Source organism: Hyla sarda, chromosome 6, assembly GCF_029499605.1.
Source record: "Hyla sarda isolate aHylSar1 chromosome 6, aHylSar1.hap1, whole genome shotgun sequence".
In the NCBI taxonomy this organism is placed as follows: domain Eukaryota; kingdom Metazoa; phylum Chordata; class Amphibia; order Anura; family Hylidae; genus Hyla; species Hyla sarda.
Genome location: NC_079194.1, coordinates 136,992,574 through 137,013,760, shown reverse-complemented (window position 1 = coordinate 137,013,760; position 21,187 = coordinate 136,992,574). Strand labels below are relative to the sequence as shown.

At 43.8% G+C, this 21,187-nt stretch overlaps 2 protein-coding genes across 2 annotated transcripts in view; both read right to left on the bottom strand.

Moving 5' to 3' along the window:
* Positions 1–10,464, bottom strand: part of HYAL2 (hyaluronidase 2) — an 82,901-nt gene extending 72,437 nt beyond the window's left edge. Inside the window, exon 1 of the mRNA XM_056528347.1 lies at positions 10,449–10,464. The gene's annotated coding sequence lies outside the window, so the exon portion shown is untranslated. The remainder of the gene's footprint in view (positions 1–10,448) is intronic.
* A 604-nt stretch (positions 10,465–11,068) lies between these two features.
* TUSC2 (tumor suppressor 2, mitochondrial calcium regulator) lies at positions 11,069–19,346 on the bottom strand. Its single transcript, XM_056525179.1, has 3 exons — positions 19,081–19,346; positions 17,073–17,193; positions 11,069–12,024 (listed from the first exon to the last, which is right to left on the bottom strand). The coding sequence occupies exons 1-3, from the start codon at positions 19,212–19,214 to the stop codon at positions 11,959–11,961; spliced, it is 321 nt and encodes a 106-aa protein (XP_056381154.1). The 5' UTR covers positions 19,215–19,346; the 3' UTR covers positions 11,069–11,958.
* Between the last annotated feature and the right edge of the window lie 1,841 nt (positions 19,347–21,187).

Here is a 21,187-nt window from a genome sequence, read left to right as displayed (position 1 = left end):
ATGCAGTTAAAGCAACTGAGCATATTGTAGGCTTCAAGCCCCTCACTGTTCAGACTCCACATTCACCTTTAGCCCTCTTGCTTCGTGATACCCTCCCTGGAGTCTCACAACAGAGATTCGGGAAGTGGATCATGGACTTGAGTGGAAGGAATCTGACCGTGACACAAAAGGCAAAGTATGTTTTGTCCCAGTTGTTAAATATGACAGGGACTGAACATGACTGTGGACAACCAATGCAGGTCACTGCTCCTCCACTGTTCAGGACAACATCACATCCGGATGACAGAATCATCTTTGTTGATGGCTCTCGCTTTTGTTTGGATGGCACCTATGTGACAGGGTTTGCTGTGCTGGATGAGACCACAGGTAACCAGAGCCTTGTCAGGTTGCCAGGCCACTTGTCAGCGCAGCGGGCTGAGCTGGAGGCTATCAAAGAAGCCCTCCTCCTTCAGCCCCAAGGGAATCGTACTATATATAGTGACAGCTCATATGTAGTTCGATCCCTCACCCTGCACCTGGACAAATGGAAAAGACGAGGGTTTGTCGACAGCCAGAACAAACCCTTGGCTCATGTGACTGTCCTGAAAGAATTGTGGGAATGGGGCATGGCAAATCCTGGAGAGGCTGTACTCATTAAAATCCCAGCACACCAGAGAGGGGATGGACCCTTGGTCCTGGGTAACAACCAGGCTGATGAATTGGCCAAACTGGCTGCAGTGCAAGGAGTCCTGAGGGAACCAGATACCCAGGACAATCCTTCATACCAGGTTGCTGTGAGAAAGAAAGGTCTCAAGGAGGGCCCAGTGTCATTTGAAGAGGAACAGTCAAAGGATCCTCTTCTGGCAGCACATTTTATCAACCCACAGAATCCCTGGAGGATCTGTCAGGGAATCTTGTGTTATGACACTGGCACCCATCAACTCCCTCTGCCTGTAGTCCCACAGCATCTGCAAGCAGAGCTGACAAAACTTAATCACCAATTGTTGGGACACCTTGGCCAGGATAAGCTTCTGTCCCTTCTAAAGGACAAATTATACTGGTCAGGAATGTCCAAAACGGTGGAGGAAGTCACCCAACAATGCCTGGTGTGTGCCCAGATAAATCCAAGAGCTCCAGCCATTAAGCCAGTGTTGCAACGTGTTCCTCCAACTGATGGACCGTGGTCGTCAATACAAATTGATTTCATAGGACCACTGCCATCTGGCAGTCGTAAGTGCCGCTATGCACTGGTGGTTGTGGATGTCTTCTCCAAATGGGTAGAGGTGATCCCAACCACAAATGACACAGCCACCACTACTGCCCGAGTCCTTTGGGAGAAGGTTCTGTCACGATGAGGAATGCCCAGAGTGATTGAATCTGACCGGGGGACCCATTTCACAGGCAAGCTAATGAAATCTCTTTGTGGAATTTTGGACATAAAGCAGAGGTTTCATGTACCTTACCATCCCCAGTCTGAAGGCATAGTGGAACGGATGAACCGTACCATCAAAATGCGACTATCCAAGGCATTGATGGAAAAGGGTTCCTCTTGGGTGGCCTCTCTCCCAGCTGTGCTTATGGGAATCAGAGCCTCGGAATCATCCACCACAGGTGTAACACCCTTCAAGCTCATGACAGGGCGCAAGATGCCACTTTGCTTCACAAATGAGCCGCAAATATCGGAACCGATGAAAAACGCCATTGCCAGAGATGTGTTTCTCCAACAGGTTCAACAGAACCTGAAGGAGTTACTGCCACATGCAGCAATACGAATGCACAAACCGTATCTTCAGGGGGAGATTCCCATTCCCTCTGTAGGTGATATGGTTATGGTCAAGGTGTTCCGTAAGGCTGGACCCTGGGATGCAAACTGGGAGGGACCATATCAGGTCCTGGAGGCAATGGGCGACACAATGCTAAAAGTGCAAAGGCCAATGACTGCTAAAAAGAAATCACATAGAAGGCAGGCAACCTTTTGGATCCACATCGACCAGGCAAAAGCCACCCAAGCCTCCCCAACTTAACACCACACAATATAAGTTGGGGAAGGGGGGGGGGGGGGGAAGTAGGTGATTGGTCAAGTGGTTCTAGCTTTTCAATTTCACATACACATATATAGGCAAATTGACATGTTAAAAGGATGGGTAGAGGCAGGGCAAGTACGTAGATACAGGACATACCGGGGGAAAAGAGATTTGATTGCTATGGGTCTAGGAGGAGGAGCTATGGGAATAGGGGCCTTAAACACAATAGACTTGGAAGTCCTGCGGAGCAAACTTGGGGATCTGGCGGGACATGCCAGTGAAGGATTTAAGACCCAGCTTGATGTAAACCACATTTTGGAGGGTTTACAACATTCGCACATAGATGCTACAACCTCTCTGTCTTCTGCTCTACGAGAGAAGTTAGAAGGTTAGTTTTGGGTCTTCTAGAGGAGCAAGACAAACCTCAGCTCGCCCTGGCATGTACGCAGGTCCAAAGTGAACTCTCAGGCAACCTAAAACATATTGTGTCTTCTTTGTATCACGGCCACTATCCATTTAACCTCCTTCGAAAAGCAAGTACACTCATCCCTTCTTTTGCGGTAAACCATACTAAATGGTGGGTAACTCAGTGGCACGGTTGTTTTAATTTTACTTGTACCGCATCATCCCTAGTGCCCACCTCTGGGAACATCAGGATGGGGTTCAATACTGTCAATCTGGGGGTGGTAGTGAGCAACCAAACTGTACTTCATCCACAACTCTCCTCCGATATTCTAACTTATGAGGGCGGCCATCCTTATCTGTTTGATACAGAAGGATGTTGGAAGAGAGAGGATGCTATCCTCTGTCAAGATAGGTACGACCGGGTGCTTAGACACCAATGTTGGAATTCTGAGGGGTCTTGTGAAATGAAGGCAAACTTAATCCCTTCTTCCAACCTTAAATATCTGGGTCAGGGATATTGGTGTTGGTACCAAAGAGGGAATGCATCTTATGCTGTTTATGCCACTAACTGCACCGAAAGAGGAGAACTCCTCCCAGGAGCATATTGTACCCTTAATCCCGTTCTAGGAATTGATGTAGCTGATCAAAAAGGAAGAACACCAATCACTCCAGAGAAGAGACTCGACATCCGCCCTGACACCCCAGTGAGGCTTCATAAGATTCCTCTCGGCTTCGGCACAGAATTAAAGCATCTTCTTTTAGATTTTAGCAGCAAAGAGAAGATTGTGCAGAAGCTGAGAGAGACGGAGAGTCAAGCCACTATCCAGTTAGAACATGACACAACCAAGATTACAGGGGTTGTGCATGCTTTAGAAAGAGACTCTTCTGTGTCCTGGTGGGAGAGCCTTTTTGGATACAGCCCAAAAGCCACATCTTTCTTCAACCTGTTTATCCATCCAATCATCATTCTCCTAATCCTGGTTGCCCTCATGTATATAGGACTCTTCTTAATTTACAGAAGAACAAATAGGCTGGCTGACCAATTACAGCACGGTCAGACACAGCATCATGAACTTTTGATAAGACAGGGGTCAAGGACATAATACTGATACAGTCCTGCAGCCCCAAAATATTACATACTTGAAGATATCTAAGAAATGTTAATTATGTTGTTTTTATCTATGTTGCATCCTTACTTTAAAGAGTACATATAGACACTCTAGATGTAAATTTGTGACCACCTACATGGGTGTGCATACATTTATAGCCCAATTACACAAGGGTTTATGACCACATGTGTTTTTGGATGTGTAGACTAGATGTGCTATTTGGCATGAGTCTCTATGTGTACCAGAATCAATAACCATCGTTTGATTTGGGTGGGGTGTATTGTTTTTAAATACTCTTTAAAGGTGCGTGTGCGTGTGTGGGTAGTCCCCATTATGCCCAAGTGTGCTGTAGGTGTGCTGGGACCCATAGGGACAGGTAAGGTACCCACATATTCAAGGTAATTGCCACTTCAACCCTCAGAATGGTATGGTTCATAAGGGATGGACTGAGTGTCAGCAACAGGGGAATGGAAGGCGGTATTCCTCCCCAAAATTAGGCCTTAGGTACACAGACATTCCCCACTACTTAGGAGCTCTGATCTGCCTTGGTAAAGACCTGCTTATCTGTCCACGGAGACTACCAAACCAATGATAATCCCTACTTCAATCAAAGTGACAAGGAGAAGCTTTAAAAAAAAGAGTCATGCCTGCGACAAGTCGTAAAGATGCCACTCTGCGCTAATGACACCTGAGGACAAAGGTGGTGCCGCATGTGTCAGCACAATGGACTGTCATGTTGACTGGGTAACAAGCCAAGGTTAAAGCTGCCCAGGTTGACTCAAAGACTCTGCTGTTGAATAAATGAGGCCATTCCTGAGTCTGACCAGATAAACTTTGATGGAGACAACATCAGGATAGGCTGTTGACAGACACAGAAAATGTCCGGGCAAAGTTAGGACTCATATTAAAAGGACTTCAATCTAGACCAAAGAAAGAAGAAGGAAGAACAAGGCAAAGACTGTGTGTTCTGTTGATAGAGATGGTGGGTTACGGTGACTGGCAGTAAAAGTGCACCTGTGGAAATGGATGGTGTCTCAGTACCTAAATGTAAAATTATACTTCATTCCATCCTGAACCATTACCAACAACATACAGGGTTGAGGAGGTAAATACATCCCAATATGACACTTCCCAAACTGCATTGTCGAGTTCCCGACAACAGGGGGATTGTGAAGGGAAGCGTCATATCATCATATTTATATCAATATATCTCACATCACCTATGCCCTAAAAAGGACATCTTTATAGGAATGTTGTTCAAACAGGTCTTACATGACTTGGGGCATGTCATAAAACACAATATAATGGTCATTAGACCAGGGGCATATTTTGGGATGTGTTGTAAAACATTCTGACCTAACCTGTCTCATACATGTATCATGGTAGCCTTGGGATATCTGGCCAGGTCATAGAGAGGCCAAAGCACATGTGGCATTGTTTCTGGTATGTGGCCACCAAACCTGTGTTGGTACCTGGGGATATCTGGCCAGATAGGAGGGTCTTAGGACATTGTATAATGTTAGCTATATATACCAAGCTGGATGGAAGGGAGGGAGTGTTCCTGAGAGGCAGCCACCATAACAGGCAGTGAGGATCCATCATCAAACGGCTGCCCTGCCTCATCTGCTGTACCAAGGCTGATAATCTGCTAAGTATCACCCTCTTTCCTCCTCTACCTTTGCCCCAACTTCTATCTCTCTTAGTAACCTCCACTCTCTCTTGGCTTCCATAGTCTAATCCTTTACCCTCTCATCCCAAGCACTAATTCCTTTCCACTCCTCTCTACCAAGACTCATTAACCCCTTCCATCCCTCTTAACTGTATATCACAAACCTATAGCCCTAGGGACAGAAAGCTGTTCTGGATTGAGTGCTTGTGTATTGGTGTGTAATTAGGTGGGCGGAGAAGATATTGTATTGGGTTAAAATGTAACCAGTATAATGTTAATGTATTGAAGTTACCATTGTTGTATACACTGAGATACATTGATATTATACAGATATGTATATATGTTAGCTAAAGTTATATAGTGTATTCGTGAATAAACCTTTGTATTATTAACCCTGTGTTGGCAATTACTTAAACCGTACAATCTACAAAGGGAAACAAGAGTAAGTTGTTAACACTTGGAAAAGGAAGGAAGAAAGGAAGGAGGAATAGTATACAATATTTATATCAATATATTTATACATATTCTTTATCATTAGGATACCCTTTTATAAATCCTTTATCATTGGTATATATCCTTTATCAGAGGACTCATTTTTTTGCGCCGTGATCTGAAGTTTTTATCGGTACCATTTTTGCTTTTATTGGACTTTTTGATCACTTTTTATTCATTTTTTTTTATGGTGTAAAAAGTGACCAAAAATACGCTATTTTGGAGTTTGGAATTTTTTTACGTGTTCGCCATTGACCGTGTGGTTTAATTAACAATATATTTTTATAATTCGGACATTTACGCACGCGATACCACATAGGTTTATTTTTATTTACACAGTTTTTTTCTTAAATGGAAAAAGGCGGGTGATTCAAATCACATTTATTAGCACTTTATTTTCACTTTTCTTTTGCAATGTTATAGCCCCCATAGGGTACTATAACATTGCACACACTGATTTCCTACACTGATCACTGCAATGCAATAGCATGCATTGATCAGTGTTAATGCCGCTCGACTGCTCCCGCCTGGATCTCAGGCACGGAGCAGTCATTCGGCGATCGGACAGTAAGGAGGCAGGTAGGGATCCTCCTTGCATCCTGCAAGCTGTTTGGGATGCTGCAATTTCACCACGGCGGACCTGAACAGCGCCACTGAGCTAACCGGCAATGTTTACTTTAGTTTTAGACACAGCTATCAAGTTTAAATGCAGTGTCTAAAGGGTTAATGCCGGACATCAACCCGATCGGCGATGTCCGGCATTAGCCGTGGGTCCTGGTTGCCTATAGCAACTGGGACCCACCGGGTATGATGCGCGCTCACCTGCTGAGCGCACGTCATACCTCGGGAGCCGCAGATGGACGTTAATGAATGTTCAAGTACCCTGTAAAGTACTACTATCCTCCTGACTTCTTTACTGTGTCACTATGAGAACTGGAGACATATAGGACTTAATGCACATTCAATCACCCTGTAAAGTACTACTACGATCCTGGTTACAAAATAAATAATATGTGGAGACATATAGCACTTATTCAACTTATGTGGAAGTCTAGTAGATATAGTATATGTAAATGTAAGAAGACTGAGTGTGGTGCAACAGCCCTGGGTTGACTCTCCTGGGCTCCTCCATTGTCTCTCACATCTGACTGCTTCTTACTGTTAGGTGCAGCGCTGTAGCAACAATGTTAATGCTTGATCATTGATCAGTATGTTTTTTTCCTCTGGTGACAGCAGTGAGGAGGAGGAGGACAGAGCGTCAGGTCCTACAGTATCCCTATGATGGTATCCGGCTTCCATTGGATGTCATAGGTCTCTATTGTTTGCGGCGCAGTCTCCTTACCAAGCCACAGTTGCGGCCTGAACCCGTACATCCCACCCTTGGTTCCTTTTATTAATGGTTTTCTTTTGTTTGGTGTACACTTTGTTCCCTTTTCCTTCTCTGTGTTCTTTAGAAATACACTGGTGTAGAGAGGGGTGAGGTTTTTAACCTCAGTTCTTCCTGTCCCAGCCCTCAGAGGCAATCTCAAAGTTGCTGTTGTGGAGATTTCCTACGAATTGAATCATCGCTGTGTATAATTCAATGTATTGACTTTACTGTGCAAGCAGCTATATCATACTGTCAGCAACTCAGATCACATCCAAGCACTGACAAATTCCCTTTAAGGTCTGGGGTAATATCAGGGAGAATATAGTTGTATGTGAGAATATAAACGTGTGACTGCTCATGCATAAAGTGGGGAACTATTAAAAAGTTTGGTACGCCCACCCGCTAACTAAAATGATGTGACAACTTGCACTTTATTGGGAAGGAGCTCCGGACTCCCTTCCACCCTCAGGATTTCCTCTGGGGTCATGTGTAACATCAGCACCAGCTCAGAATACATCATCCTTCTTGTGACAGTCAAGAGGAAAAGGATGTGCACAGGACAAGGCATAAAAGTGGAATCAAGGGGTCATAAAGGCCTCTTCTTCCCTTTATCTATCCTGGTATAAGTGTAGGATAACAGTATCATTAAATGTTTAGCCCCATGTGATTGCATTTAGATCTAGTAGGGCAGAAATATAACATTTCCATAAAAAGAAACATTAGGTATTTCTCAGTGATCCTTTAAACAAAAAAAACAAAAAAAAAAGATAGCTGCAACCTTAATGCCATAAGTAAATAATGCAATTTCCACCAGGTTTGCCCTAAGTGTTCTTTTAATTCATTCGGAGAGGGAGCTTGATAGTAGTTATCACCCCTGATCACCCCATTAAACATGTGTGAATGTTCATATATGTTGCTGATGAAGGTGTAGCTTGTAGCCTATGAACTCTCCTTCAATAAATTATATATATATATATGTATATATATATACATATACATACACACACACACACACACACAGCAAATGATGCAGATAAACCAAGGTGCAGGGTGCATGTGGACACAAATACAGTCCCAGTCACAGACCGATATTGAGATCCAACAGCACTGCAGGAGTAAGTGAATAAATAAACGTGTTGATTGACCCATGGTCAGGAATGCTGCGTCCACTGATGACCATGGGTCAATAAACATGTTTTTTATTCACTTACTCCTGGAGTGCTGTTGGATCTCTATTGTGGATATATACACACAGACATATAGGACTGCCCAAGTAAAACTCCTCTGTGACTGGTTACTTAAGGCTGTTTGGAAGTATTCCTGGTAAATTACAGTACAGTAGAAAGCTCCTACAAGAATTTAGTGTGTATGGAGGCTTTTAGGGATAGGATTATGGCTGGGAGTAGGAAACCATGCTGCTCTGAAAGCGACAGGCCCTTGGCTTTTACACGGAATGATAAATCTACATTACAGGCAGCTCCACTCACTGCGGACATTATGAAGACTAATGCAGGAACAGAAGCCAGAACTGCCTGTAACTAATGTGCTGAAGATGATGATTGCTTCATTACACAAGAGATTTACTAATATAACTGTCCAGTGCATGCTGCAGCAGATTGTTAGGAAAAGAGCGCCCTCGTGTGGATAGACAGGAATAGACAAAGCAGTGAGGTTTTTCTTCTCTTTTCAGCTTGTGAGGGATGGAAGAAGTGAGTCAGATATTCTGTCAGGTCTGTTCTGCTGATGCCTCAAAATGCAGATTTGAGGATTTCCTGAGTTGGTGTCAGTTGAGGTGGCTTAAGGACATAAGTAAAGTGATCTGCACCCAGGCTCTAGGATCATGGGCAGCTGCCTGCAGAAAACCACTAGACTCATCAGTAATAGTCTATAGCCTACATAAAATAAATAGACCCTGAAGAAAAAGGAGAGGTGAAGGGAAGGCCTTTACAGTATATTTTTGCCTGATAACTATCCCGCAACCTCAGTAAACACATTGGCCGGTATTTAACATTGTAGTGTAAGTGAAGCATTTATCATTGTAGTGTAAGTGAAGCATTTATCATTGTAGGTGTAAGTGAAGCATTTATCATTGTAGTGTAAGTGAAGCATTTTTCTACACTTTGTGTGCTGGTAATGTGTAGGAGCGCCACATTTATTAAATGATCACAGATTTTCTGAAATTTTTCTCTTCACGTACACCAAAAAGCTAAGCTAAGTCTGGGCTGGTGTAGTTTTAGAGACTGTTCAGTGGCTTTGCGCCTTTTTTGCCCTTTTCACAAAAAGGCGCAGTTGATAAAACCCTTCCATATCGTGTTTTGGCAAAATCAGTGGATTACAACTCAAAATCAGTGGATTACAACTCAAAATCAGCAGAAATAAGTAAACCAAAGGGTGCTTAAAAAAAAAAAACCCTGCTTGCTCTTTTTTTGTGGCTTTTCTAGACACAAAAAAAACAGTCTAAAGGCAATGATAAATGTCGATGTCGGCCATTCTGCTGATACACTGCTAAGGCCTGAATAATCATAATTCCAGTAGCAGCAAAATATCAGGCATGATAAAATCCAATATGGCTAATCCTTGATGGCAGATGTTTGACAACAATAAAGCTGCCCCTAAAACGCTATTACGAGCTGCAACCACCAACATTATCTACAGTTTGATAAAAAAAAAAAAAAAAGAAATTATATATATATATATATATTATATATATATATAATATCTCTCTCTATATCACTCAGTGGGGGAGATTTATCAAAACCTGTCCAGAGGCAAAAGTTGCTGAGTTGCCCATAGCAACCAATCAGATCGCTTCTTTCATTTTGCAGAGGCCTTTTCAAAAAAGAAAGAAGCAATCTGATTGGTTGCTATGGGCAACACAGCAACTTTTCCTCAGGACAGGTTTTGATAAATCTCCCCCACTGTGTGTGTATGTATGTATGTGTGTATGTGTGTGTGTATGTATGTATGTATGTGCGTGTGCATGCGTGCGTATGTGTGTGTGTATGTATGTGTGTGTGTATGTATGTTCCAGCATCACGTCCAAACGGCTAAAGATATTAACATGAAACTTGGCACACATGTTACTTATATGTCAACAACAAACATAGGATAGGTGATTTAACCCTTACCCACCCCCATTTGCCAGGGGCGAGGTTTATGTTTAAAGTCCCATACAAGTCTATGGGAATTATATGTTACTACGTAACTTTCAAAGGCTGGAGATATTTCCATAATACTTGGTCACATGTTACTTATATGTCCACTTAAAATATAGGAAAGTTAATTTAACCCTTAACTACCCCCATTTGTGAGGGTCAGGGTTTTTGTTTAAAGTCCCATGCAAATCTATGGAAAATGTATGTTCCCACATAACTTCCGTACGGCTGGAGATATTTCAATACCTGGTACACATATTACGGGTCGGGATAGGAGGTCGGGATATGAAGTCAAAAGCTCCTTCCTTTGTTTATCTTCCTCCCCAACAAGGATTAGGAAGGAAAAAACTGGGCAATGCCGGGTACTCAGCTAGTAATGATATAAGGCAGAGAAGATGCAGGGCTAAATGTTCTCATTGGCCCAGATTTATCAAACTGTGAGAAAAAGTGGAGTAACTTTCCCAGAGCAACCAATCACAGCTCAGCTAACGAGTTGAGGTAAAGTGAAAGCTGAGCTGTGATTGGTTGCTGTGGGAAAAAAAATAAATAAATCACTCCACTTTTTCTCTGACACAGTTTGCTAAATCTGGGCTAATATGTATAGGGTATGGCCCCCTCCCCCAACTCTTCATAGCCCACAGAATGATCCATCATACAACTAATAACCCCTGCAGTCTTATCTGTAGGTGATGTTCTGTAACCTATCTAAATACATTCCTACTAGTGGCGCATGAGGCTGCATGTTCTCCATTTATACCCGTCTCCATATCAATGCTTTGTGCCAGCAGATGTGTATCAGCACAGAGAAACCCAGCACCAAGATCTGGAATAACATCACCACATGAACAATGAGGCCAGGAGTCCAACTTACAAACATAGGTTTTATTGGGAAGAGTTTCCCAGCGCCCCTGATATCTCCCGCTGCCTTGTATATGTCACAGTCTGACCAGGGCTCATGGGGCATAGAGGCGCTTCACAGCTCGGGAATATAGGACATGAAACTAAAACATACATGTAATAAATAAAAGCAGGCAGCCGGGAGCTATGGTGCCCACCCTAACCTTCCATATAAGTGTGATTGTACCAGGGAATTTCCTGCATCAACAGTGCATCATATAGGAGACGAATGTCAATGTCCCCCCTCATAGTGCAGAGCACCCCTTTAATAGGGGAACAAGCTGGTCACACTTTCCAAACTCTGTGTAGCTGAGGCCGACTGACATCTCTACATGTGCTGGATAATATTAAGACCATTGAAATAGAGGCTGGGAGGCCGGACCACTGGTGCTGGGGGCCAGAAGACTCAGAAACTAGAACTTATGCCCAAGATGGTGCCAGGTCGGCACCTATCCACCTACAGCCTGGTGCACTAGGCAGCTGTGAGCGGTTACACTGTCAGTACTGAGACATGTCCCCCAATGAGGATTGAGGTTGGAGACAGAGCCTCCCAGAAGGACAGTGCAGACCTTGGAAAGTATTAAAGCGAGAGGATAGAAGATGTCCTGCCGTCCACAGACCAGCGCATTCTCAGAACATTACACCCCAGCATTGGTCTTGTCAGTCATGGCAGAGTGTGGGTTAATTGTCTCTTCACAGCCCAGTCATCGTCTCTGCACATTCCACTCAGAAGTCCATTTTGGGAGGGGGTCCCTGTGCCTCCCCCTTCACTCTTTTCCGGCTCCGTGTCTCAGGAGCACAGCATAGGGTGCAAAGGTTGGTAGAGGAGGGCGCAGCTTGGCAGGCGAGGATGGTAAAGTCAGACCTCACATAGTACAATGGGGAAATCCACATGGATACATGGATGGTCTAACTTGATGGTGCCCTGTGTAGAATCAGAAGGAACCATTACTAATTTGTGGGTGGAATTAGCAGAACAACAGATTATATTTACTTGTCCTAGTCAGCCCCTTCCCAGTGTGAAATGGCTGACAACACAGAAAAAGAGTTTATTCACCTGCCAGAGTCTCCAAACTGTGGCTTGTCAACTGTTGTAAAACTACAACTCCCAGCATGCCTGGATAGCCGTTGGCTGTCCAGGCATGCTGGGAGTTGTAGTTTTGCAACAACTAATGCTCTTTAGTTTGGAGACCTCAATGTGCGTGTAAAACGTCACCTTTACTAATCATTACGTAAGAACTAATATGAAGTATCCCTATAGTGAGTTTAACCCCTTCCCTCTTTGGCTTTTTTTCATTTTTGCACTTCTGTTTTTTTCCTCCTCACCTTGTAAAAATCATAACACTTTCAATTTTCACCTAAAATCCATATAAGGGCTTGTTCTTTGTGCCAACACTTTTACTTTGTAATACTATTAATAATTGTCACCACTAAATCTACGGCGAAACCAGAAAAAAAATATATATTTGTGAGGCAAAATAAAAATAATAAAAAAAGACATTTTGTAATTTTTAGCGGTTCCGTTTCTACGCAGTGCAGTTTTTGGTAAAAATTGCACCTTTGACTTATTCTGTAGATCCATATGGTCGCATATACTACAAAAAAAAAAGGAACCAAAATTAATAAGTTGAAAACTGTCTTATTCTGACCTCTAACTTTTTTATATTTCCGCAAATGGGGCGGTATGAGAGCTGATTTTTTGCGCCGTAATCTGAAGTTTTAATTGGTACCATTTTTGTTTTGATCACTTTTTGATCACTTTTATTCATTTTTTTATGGTATAAAAAGTGACCAAAAATACGCTACTTTGGACTTTTGAATTTTTTTTGTGTACGCCACTGAATGTGCGGTTTAATTGATATATTTTGAAAGTTTGGACATTTACGCACGCGGTGATACCACATATGAATTTTTTTATGGGAAAAGGGGGGTGATTTGAACTTTTATTAGGGAATGGGTTAAATCACATTTATGAATTATTTTTTTTTTTACACTTTCTTTTGCAATGTTATAGCCCCCCATAGGGGGCTATAACATTGTAAACAATGATCTCTTATACTGTTCACTGCCATGCAACAGCATGGCATTGATCAGTGTTATCGCCTCTCGACCGCTCCTGCCTGGATCTCAGGCACAGAGCAGTCATTTGGCGATTGGACAGCGAGGAGGCAGGTAGGGATCCACCTCGCGATTTCACCGCGGCAGTCCCAAACAGCACAATTGAGCTAACCGGCAATTTTTACTTTAGTTTTAGAAACTTGATCACCGCATCTAAAAAGTGTTAACATCGGACATCAGCCCGATCGGCGATGTCACGCATTAGCCATAGGTCCTGGTTGCTTATAGCAACCGGGACCCACCGGGTATGATGCACGCTCACCTGCTGAGCGCGCGTCATACCTCGGGAGCCGCAAATGGGTGTGACTGTATGTCCATTTGCAGCAAAGGGTTAAAGATGATGTCCAGTGGCAAAAAATAATAATGTATCCCCTATCCGGCAGCTGGCACCCCCACGATCTCCCGTACAGGTCCCTGACTAAGAATTCTAGAGCTCAGACCCACTGATATGACATATACCACCACTGTGCTTATCATTTATAAATTAGGATCTCAGCCTAGTGTAAGAAGAAGTAAATGTCTGTACTTGTGTGTCTCATAACCAGATAGCATACGAGCAAACAGTGTCCAATCTAAAGGTCACTAGGGCCTAAAAAAATGACACACAGAGCCAGTAATTAAATAGTAATAACAGATAGACAATATTGCCATTTACTGATTATAATCGGCCGGGTGAGGGAGCCAAACCTAATGTCTTCACAGTATGGTTGGCTCCCAACTGTATAGCAAAAGTAACAATAACTCACTATAGTGAAACAAGTAAACAGCAGAGTATATATTTGGAAGTTATGGAAATTTCTATTATAGAGATAGATATTTACTAGAGATGAGAGAACTTACAGTAAATTCGATTCGTCACGAACTTCTCGGCTCGGCAGTTGATGACTTATCCTGCGTAAATTAGTTCAGCCTTCAGGTGCTCCAGTGGGCTGGAAAAGGTGGATACATTCCTAGGAAAGAGTCTCCTAGGACTGTATGCACCTTTTCCAGCCCACCGGAGCACCTGAAAGCTGAACTCATTTACGCAGGAAAAGTCATCAACTGACGAGCCGAGAAGTTCGTGACGAATTGAATTTACTGTAAGTTCGCTCATCTCTAATATTTACATTTACTTCCAAATATATACAGTGGTCCCTCAACATACGATGGTAATTCGTTCTAAACGACCCATCGTATGTTGAGGGACCCGTGCAATGTAAAGTATAGATAGGAAGCTGTACTCACCTGTCCCTGCCGCTCCGGACCAGGTCCTCACCGCTCCCGATGCTGTCCCAGGGGCTCCCGATGCTGTCCCGCTGCTCCGGTGTCTTCTTCGCGATCCTCCGGCTTCTTCCGCATCTTCTGCAGGGTCCGGGCCTCGCTTTCTGGTGACGTTATTACGCTGCTGCACCGGCGCGGCGTGCGTAGTGACGTAATAACGACGTCAGAAAACGAGGCCCGGACCCTGGAGAAGATGCAGAAGACGCCGGAGAATCGCGAAGTGGACCCGGAGCAGTGGGAATAGGTAGGCGAACCTGCCCGGGATGCTTAAACTGCTATCCGACAGCAGCTTAAGCATTTTGCGCTGTCGGATAGCAGTTAATGCGATGGCCCCGACATATAAAAGCATCGTATGTTGATACTGACATCTCTGAGAGGCCATCGTATGTCGATTTTATCATATGTCGGGGGGTTACTGTATACCCTTGTTTACTTGTTCCACTATGATATTGTTACTTTTGTCATACAGCCTGGGAGCCAATCATGAGTGAAGGCATTAGGTTTGCCTCACCTGGCCGATAATCATCAGTAAATAGCAATATCAACCATCTGTTATTACTATTTTATTGTGGCTGTGGCTCTGTGTGTCATTTGTCACACTGTCATATAATGAGGCCCTAGTGACCTTTAGATTGCACACTGTCTGCCCATATGCCCTCTGGTTATAAGACACTGATGCGAGTCCAGACATTTACATATTTTTACACTAGGCCATGGTTTCCCAACCAGGGTGCCTCCAGCTGTTGCAAAACTACAACTCCCAGCATGCCCGGACAGCCAGCGGCTGTCCGGGCATGCTGGGAGTTGTAGTTTTGCAACAGCTGGAGGCACCCTGGTTGGGAAACACTGCACTAGGCTGAGAGCCTTACTGATAAATGATAAACACAGTGGTGGTATAGGTCATGTGTCAGTAGGTCTAAGCTCTAGTATCTTTAGGAAGTCGACTGCACAGTGTGAAGTGAGGAAAGATAAGGTATAGATTATGCTAATTTTAAACTATACCATTATTAGATCTTACGTGTTAATAAAGGTTACGTTTTTACACGTACATCAAATTTATTATCTGTATGTATTATACCAGCGCTTCCCAACACACTAAATTAGCTGCCAGGTAATTTATATGGGTCCCTGTAAACCATATAGAGGGTAAAGCAAACCACAATAAAAATATAATAAATAAATACCTGCGCTGTGTAAAACACACAGCGTTGGTATTTATTTATTACAAATTAATTATCTCCCTATTGTCACTAGAAAATTGGTCTCTATTAACCTCTTAAGGACGCAGGGTGTACCTGTATGCCCTGCGCCCGGTATAAAACGGCGGCTAATGACAGCCGGGACCCTGGGCTAATAGCGTGCGGCATAGATAGTTGTGCCACGCGCTATTAACCCTTTAGACGCGATGTTCAAAGTTGATCGCCCCGTCTACAATGAAAGGAAAAGCTTCCCGGAAGCTCAGTCGGGCTGATCGGGACCAGCGCTGTGAAATCGCGATGTCCCGGTCAGCTAGAACGTGAGCGGAGGTCCCCTCACCTGCCTCCGTTGCGTTTGATCGGCGATTGATTGCTCCAAGCCTGAAATCCAGGCTTAAGCAAATGACCGCCGATTACACTGATCTTTGCCATGTTAATGCATGGCAGTGATCTGTGTATGAGATCAGTATGTGCAGTGTAATAGCCACTAGGGGGGGGGGGGGGCTATTACACTGAAAAAAAAAAAAAAAGTTAAAGATCATTAAACACCTTCCCTAATAAAAGAATTACCCCCCCCTTCCCATTTAAAAAAAAAACGTGTAAATAAAAATAAAAATATGTGGTATCGCCACGTGTGGAAATATCCGAACTATAAAAATATATCTTTAATTAAACCGCATGGTCAATGGCGTACGCGCAAAAAAATTCCGAAGTCCAAAAAAGTTAATTTTTGGTCACTTTTTATATCATGAAAAAATGAATAAAAAGTGATCAAAAAGTCTGATCAATATAAAAATGGTACCGCTAAAAACTTCAGATCATGGCGCAAAAAATTAGCCCTCCTACCGCCCCATACGTGGAAAAATAAAATTGTCATCTTCTGACCCCTATAATTTTAAACGTATACATTTTCCTGCATGTAGTTATAATTTTGCTTAGAAGTACGACAAAATCAAACCTATATAAGTAGGGGATCATTTTAACCGCATGGACCTACAGAATAACGATTAGGTGTCATTTTTACTGAAAAATGTACTACGTAGAAACGGAAGCCCCCAAACTTTTCAAAATGGAATTTTTTCTTCAATTTTGTTGCACAATGAATTTTTTTTCCGCTTCGCCGTGGATATTTTTGTAAAATGATTAATGTCACTGCAAAGTGGAATTGGTGGCGCAAAAAATAAGCCATCATATGGAATTTTAGGTGCAAAATTGAAAGTGTTATGATTTTTAGAAGGTGAGGAGGAAAAAATGAAAATGCAAAAACGGAAAAACCCTGCGTCCTTAAGAGGTTAATACAGACGTGTTGTAAATAATTATTGATATGACCATCTAGTGAATTGTGCCCAATTGTTGCATTAGCAGTTTGGATACCTCTGCTCTAAATTTATGGCTTTACCTGGGGCCGCAGGTTCTTGTGGATACGTTTCAGTTTTGCACGTTTCCGGCCGTTCTTGGTCACAATTGTTTCCTCGTAGAATTCATGTGCTAGGTCACCGTCTTCATCAAAATACATAGACCTGCAGGTAAAAAAAAAAAAAAAAAAAAAACATTTATTATATACCTCTGAGACATACTTTAAAAAAAAAATCAAAAAATCAGCAACAACCAATCCCCGTACAGTCTGAGGGAGGAGTAACACTACCAATGCAAATTGTCACCACATTCCTGTAATAGCTCAAACCAAGGCCAAGAAGACAGATTGAACTTTAACCCCTGGTCCTCATAAAGCAAACCTAGCGATGAGATAAGAATCATTTTTAGAGCCTCTTTACAATATTACGTGGGACTGACTGGTGGGGCGTCTCCTAAATCACTGGTCAGATCTCTGTCACCTCCTATGGTACAGTGTACTGCACCATCAGAAGTGTGTAGATGTCACAACTAGTGTTGGGTGCGAATATTCGCATTTTGAATTTTTATTGCGAATATATTCGCTATATATTCAAAATTATGAATATTAACTTTTTTCTGCATATGGATATATTCGCGTATTCCTTCTTTTCACTTGTGGGCCAATTAGAATGATGCAAATACACTTGTCAGAGGTTATCAACAACATCCCTAGCAACCAATAGTAATGTTGCCCACCCCCTCACTGTTTTCTTCCTCAAATACGCGAATATAACGAATAGGGATCGACCGATTATCAGTTTGGCTGATATTATCGGCCGATAGTCACAATTTTGGTCGTTATCAGTAATTACCTTGCCGATAATCCGATAATGCCCCCCACCGTACTGCCCCAGCCAGAGACCGCCGCTGCCCCATTGCCTCCCCCATCCTCGGTTTTATAATTACCTGTTCCCGGGGTCTGCGCTACTTCTGGCTCCTGCGGCGTCCTGTGTTACGCTGTGCGCTGCGCAATGACGAGTGACGTCCTCAACGCGATGTCACCGTCAGTGCACACAGTGACAGCTCAGGACGCTGCCGGAGCCAGAAGTAGCGCGGACCCCGGGAACAGGTAATTATAAAACCGGGAATGGGGGAGGCAATGGGGCAGCGGCGGTGGTTGGACTAAGGACCGGCAGGGGGAGAGAAACGGGTGGCGGTCTCTGGCACCACAAAAGCCGCTGCAGTTCATTGATTTAAAGCATCCGCTATAAATCAATGATCTGCAGCTGCGTCAGGGTTGGGGGACGAGGAATATCGGTATAAGTTATCGGCTATCGGCCCTAAAAAAAAATCGATATCTGTCGATCCCTAATAACAAATATGCGAAATTTGCGTATAGGATGAATATTTGTCTATTTATTCGCAAAATATTGCTAATTTGAATATGGCCAATGCCGCTCATCACTACACACAACTACCCTCCATAGTTCATGAACGGTGCCGGTGCCATCCAGAAGAGCGGGTGGGGTCTGTGCACCACCGTCATAATACTGACATGTGGCCATATCCCAGCACATTGTTGGCCTTTGACCATGTCAGGGTCACTGCATCTACCCCCACCTAGCAGTCAATGTACAGTGTAGGGGAGTGCTGTCCAAACTGTGGCCCTCCAGATGTTGCAAAACTACAACTCCCAGCATGCCCGGACAGCCGTTGGCTGTCCGGGCATGCTGGGAGTTGTAGTTTTGCAACATCTGGAGGGCCACAGTTTGGACAGCACTGGTGTAGGGGTAATAGAGGTCAGTGAGGTGCCAGCTGCCTGCACACACACTGATGTCACTGCCTGGACTGGGTACAGATGTGTTTTTATTATAAGCCCCCGTGCACATTATAGGGGGAGCCTGATGCTTTTATAAGAGAAAAGCTCCAGATTTGTCAACTTCCTGGAATCCTCAGGTGAGGAGGACACCGGAAAACACCCATCAGAGGACAACTACATCAGCCAGAACATGCTGTGGAACTATCAGGTATTATTAGGGTCACCTCTCACCCCCCCCCGGCCCCCAGCTCACCCGCGCCGGGTGAAGATGAACGGGGTAGCCTTTCGAACCCGGGCCACGCTCTGCTCAGTGTTGCTGCCAGGGCTCTCCGCTCCCTGTGAAGAGAAGGGCCATAGACCCCGGGCTCTTGATCCGCTGCCGCCCATGACAGCTTTTGCTAGCCGCGTCAAGCAGCGTGGTCAATACCGGGCAGCCCCGAGGATCAACCCCGGTGCCCGCTGCCTTCTGTCACTCCGATATCTCACTGCGTCACATCCGGAACTGGACCGGAGCGTGCTGTCATCAGAGCCAATCAACGCACGCCAAAGGGGCGTGGTTTAGATCGAGAATGAGGCGTGGATAGACAGGTGACTGGAGAGGACCTAAGAGCGGAGCTCCTCACGTGACCAATGTTCTATCATCCATCAGGTATAACAGCCCAAACCACCAATCAGATTCCAGCTTTCATATCTCCAGTACAGGTTAGAAAATGAAACGAGTAATATTTTGGTTGTTATGTGCAACGGCTCTATATTATGTATTACACCCCTAAAACTTTGTATTACCCTGTATTCTTTGTATCATTAAATAGAACACCCCCATGTATATTATGCACCTTCATACACTCTGTTTTATATTATATTATACACCTTATTTATTATGTTTTACATCAGCGTATTCAGTGCTGTACCTATGTTTAGGAGAACCCAGGCTGAGGGAGTGGAGGATTCGCTAACGTGTAGACCGCCAAACAAGGGTGGACTGTCAGGTCTGGCTCTGCTGGGGCGGGTATATGCACAGGTGGAGATCCATAAATAACAACTAGTGCAGGAGGGGGATAGGCGGCCTGGGGCAAGTAGGAGGGGGGGACATTCAGGTATCAAGTGGCGTTGCGAGGGTTGGTGTCACCTGGTGCGGTAGAAAATGGTGTCACCCCATAAATGTTAACATGTGATCACCAGTTGTCATGTGGTTGTAACCCAGGAAGTATCAGTGACCATGTGACCTATGGGACCCCACCAGAGTCCCCCTATAAAAGCTCTGGGAGGAGTCTCTTCTCTCTCTTTAGTCATTTTTGAGGTCAAGTCAAGCCTAGAAGTCTGTCTGGAGTCTATGGAGGCCTCAAGTCAGTCCTGCAACCACATGCTAAAGTCACAGCTTAGTCAGTCTCAAGTTAAGTCTGTCACAGTCATCTATTGTCAAGTCAACGTGGCCTGCACTAAATTGTCCCAACCTACTGCAAGTCCTTAGTCTAAGTTTCCACTTGGTTTTTCTCTGGCAGTTTTTGGATTTCTGCCACTGCAGTTTTTGAGCCAAAGCCAGAAATGTATTCAAAAGGAATAGGACATATAAAGGAAGGACTTACACTTCTCCTCCCTTATGGATCCACTTCTGACTTTGGCTCAAAAACTGCAGTGGCAATTTTCCAAAAACTGCCAGAAAAAAAACCAAGTGGTCACCTTTGTGGGCCTGGCTGAACCGTATAGCCTGTTCCATCTGTCACTCAGTAAAGCTACCGTTGTCCGTAATTTGGCATCGGAGGCATTATTATACCTTCGGGTGGTATTGAGAATAAACCATGCCCTGGCATCATGAATACAAGGGGTTAATGCCATCTGCCCCTAGGTTAATTCCACCTACCCTACATCACACCCTCTACCACACTCCTACTCTGGACAGCTCCTAAAATGGACAGAGGTGTCAGCAGAGAGTATTGTGGTCAGACAGAAAGGAAATTAAAAAAGAAAAGAACTTCTGTGGATCATACAGCAGCTGATAATTACTGGAAGGATTAAGATTTTTTTAAATAGAAGTAATTTACCAATCTGTTTAACTTTCTGGCACCAGTTGATTAAAAAAAATGTTTTCCAGCAGAGTACCCCCTTTAAGCAGTGGTAAGGTTATGCTGGGAGTTGTAGTTTCACTTATCATAACTGCAGAACTTACAAGTGACTACAGCTCTGATAGGACATAGTAAGGAGAATACACAATGATATCAGTGACTATAGGTGACGTCTTCTCTATAGTCTTTCCTTATCTAATTCAGATGGAACATACCGCCATGACTTGTTCCAGCTAAATCTTCTCTCTGCATAATGTGATGCCAAGATGACTCCTCACTATGTCAGCGGATTCTAAT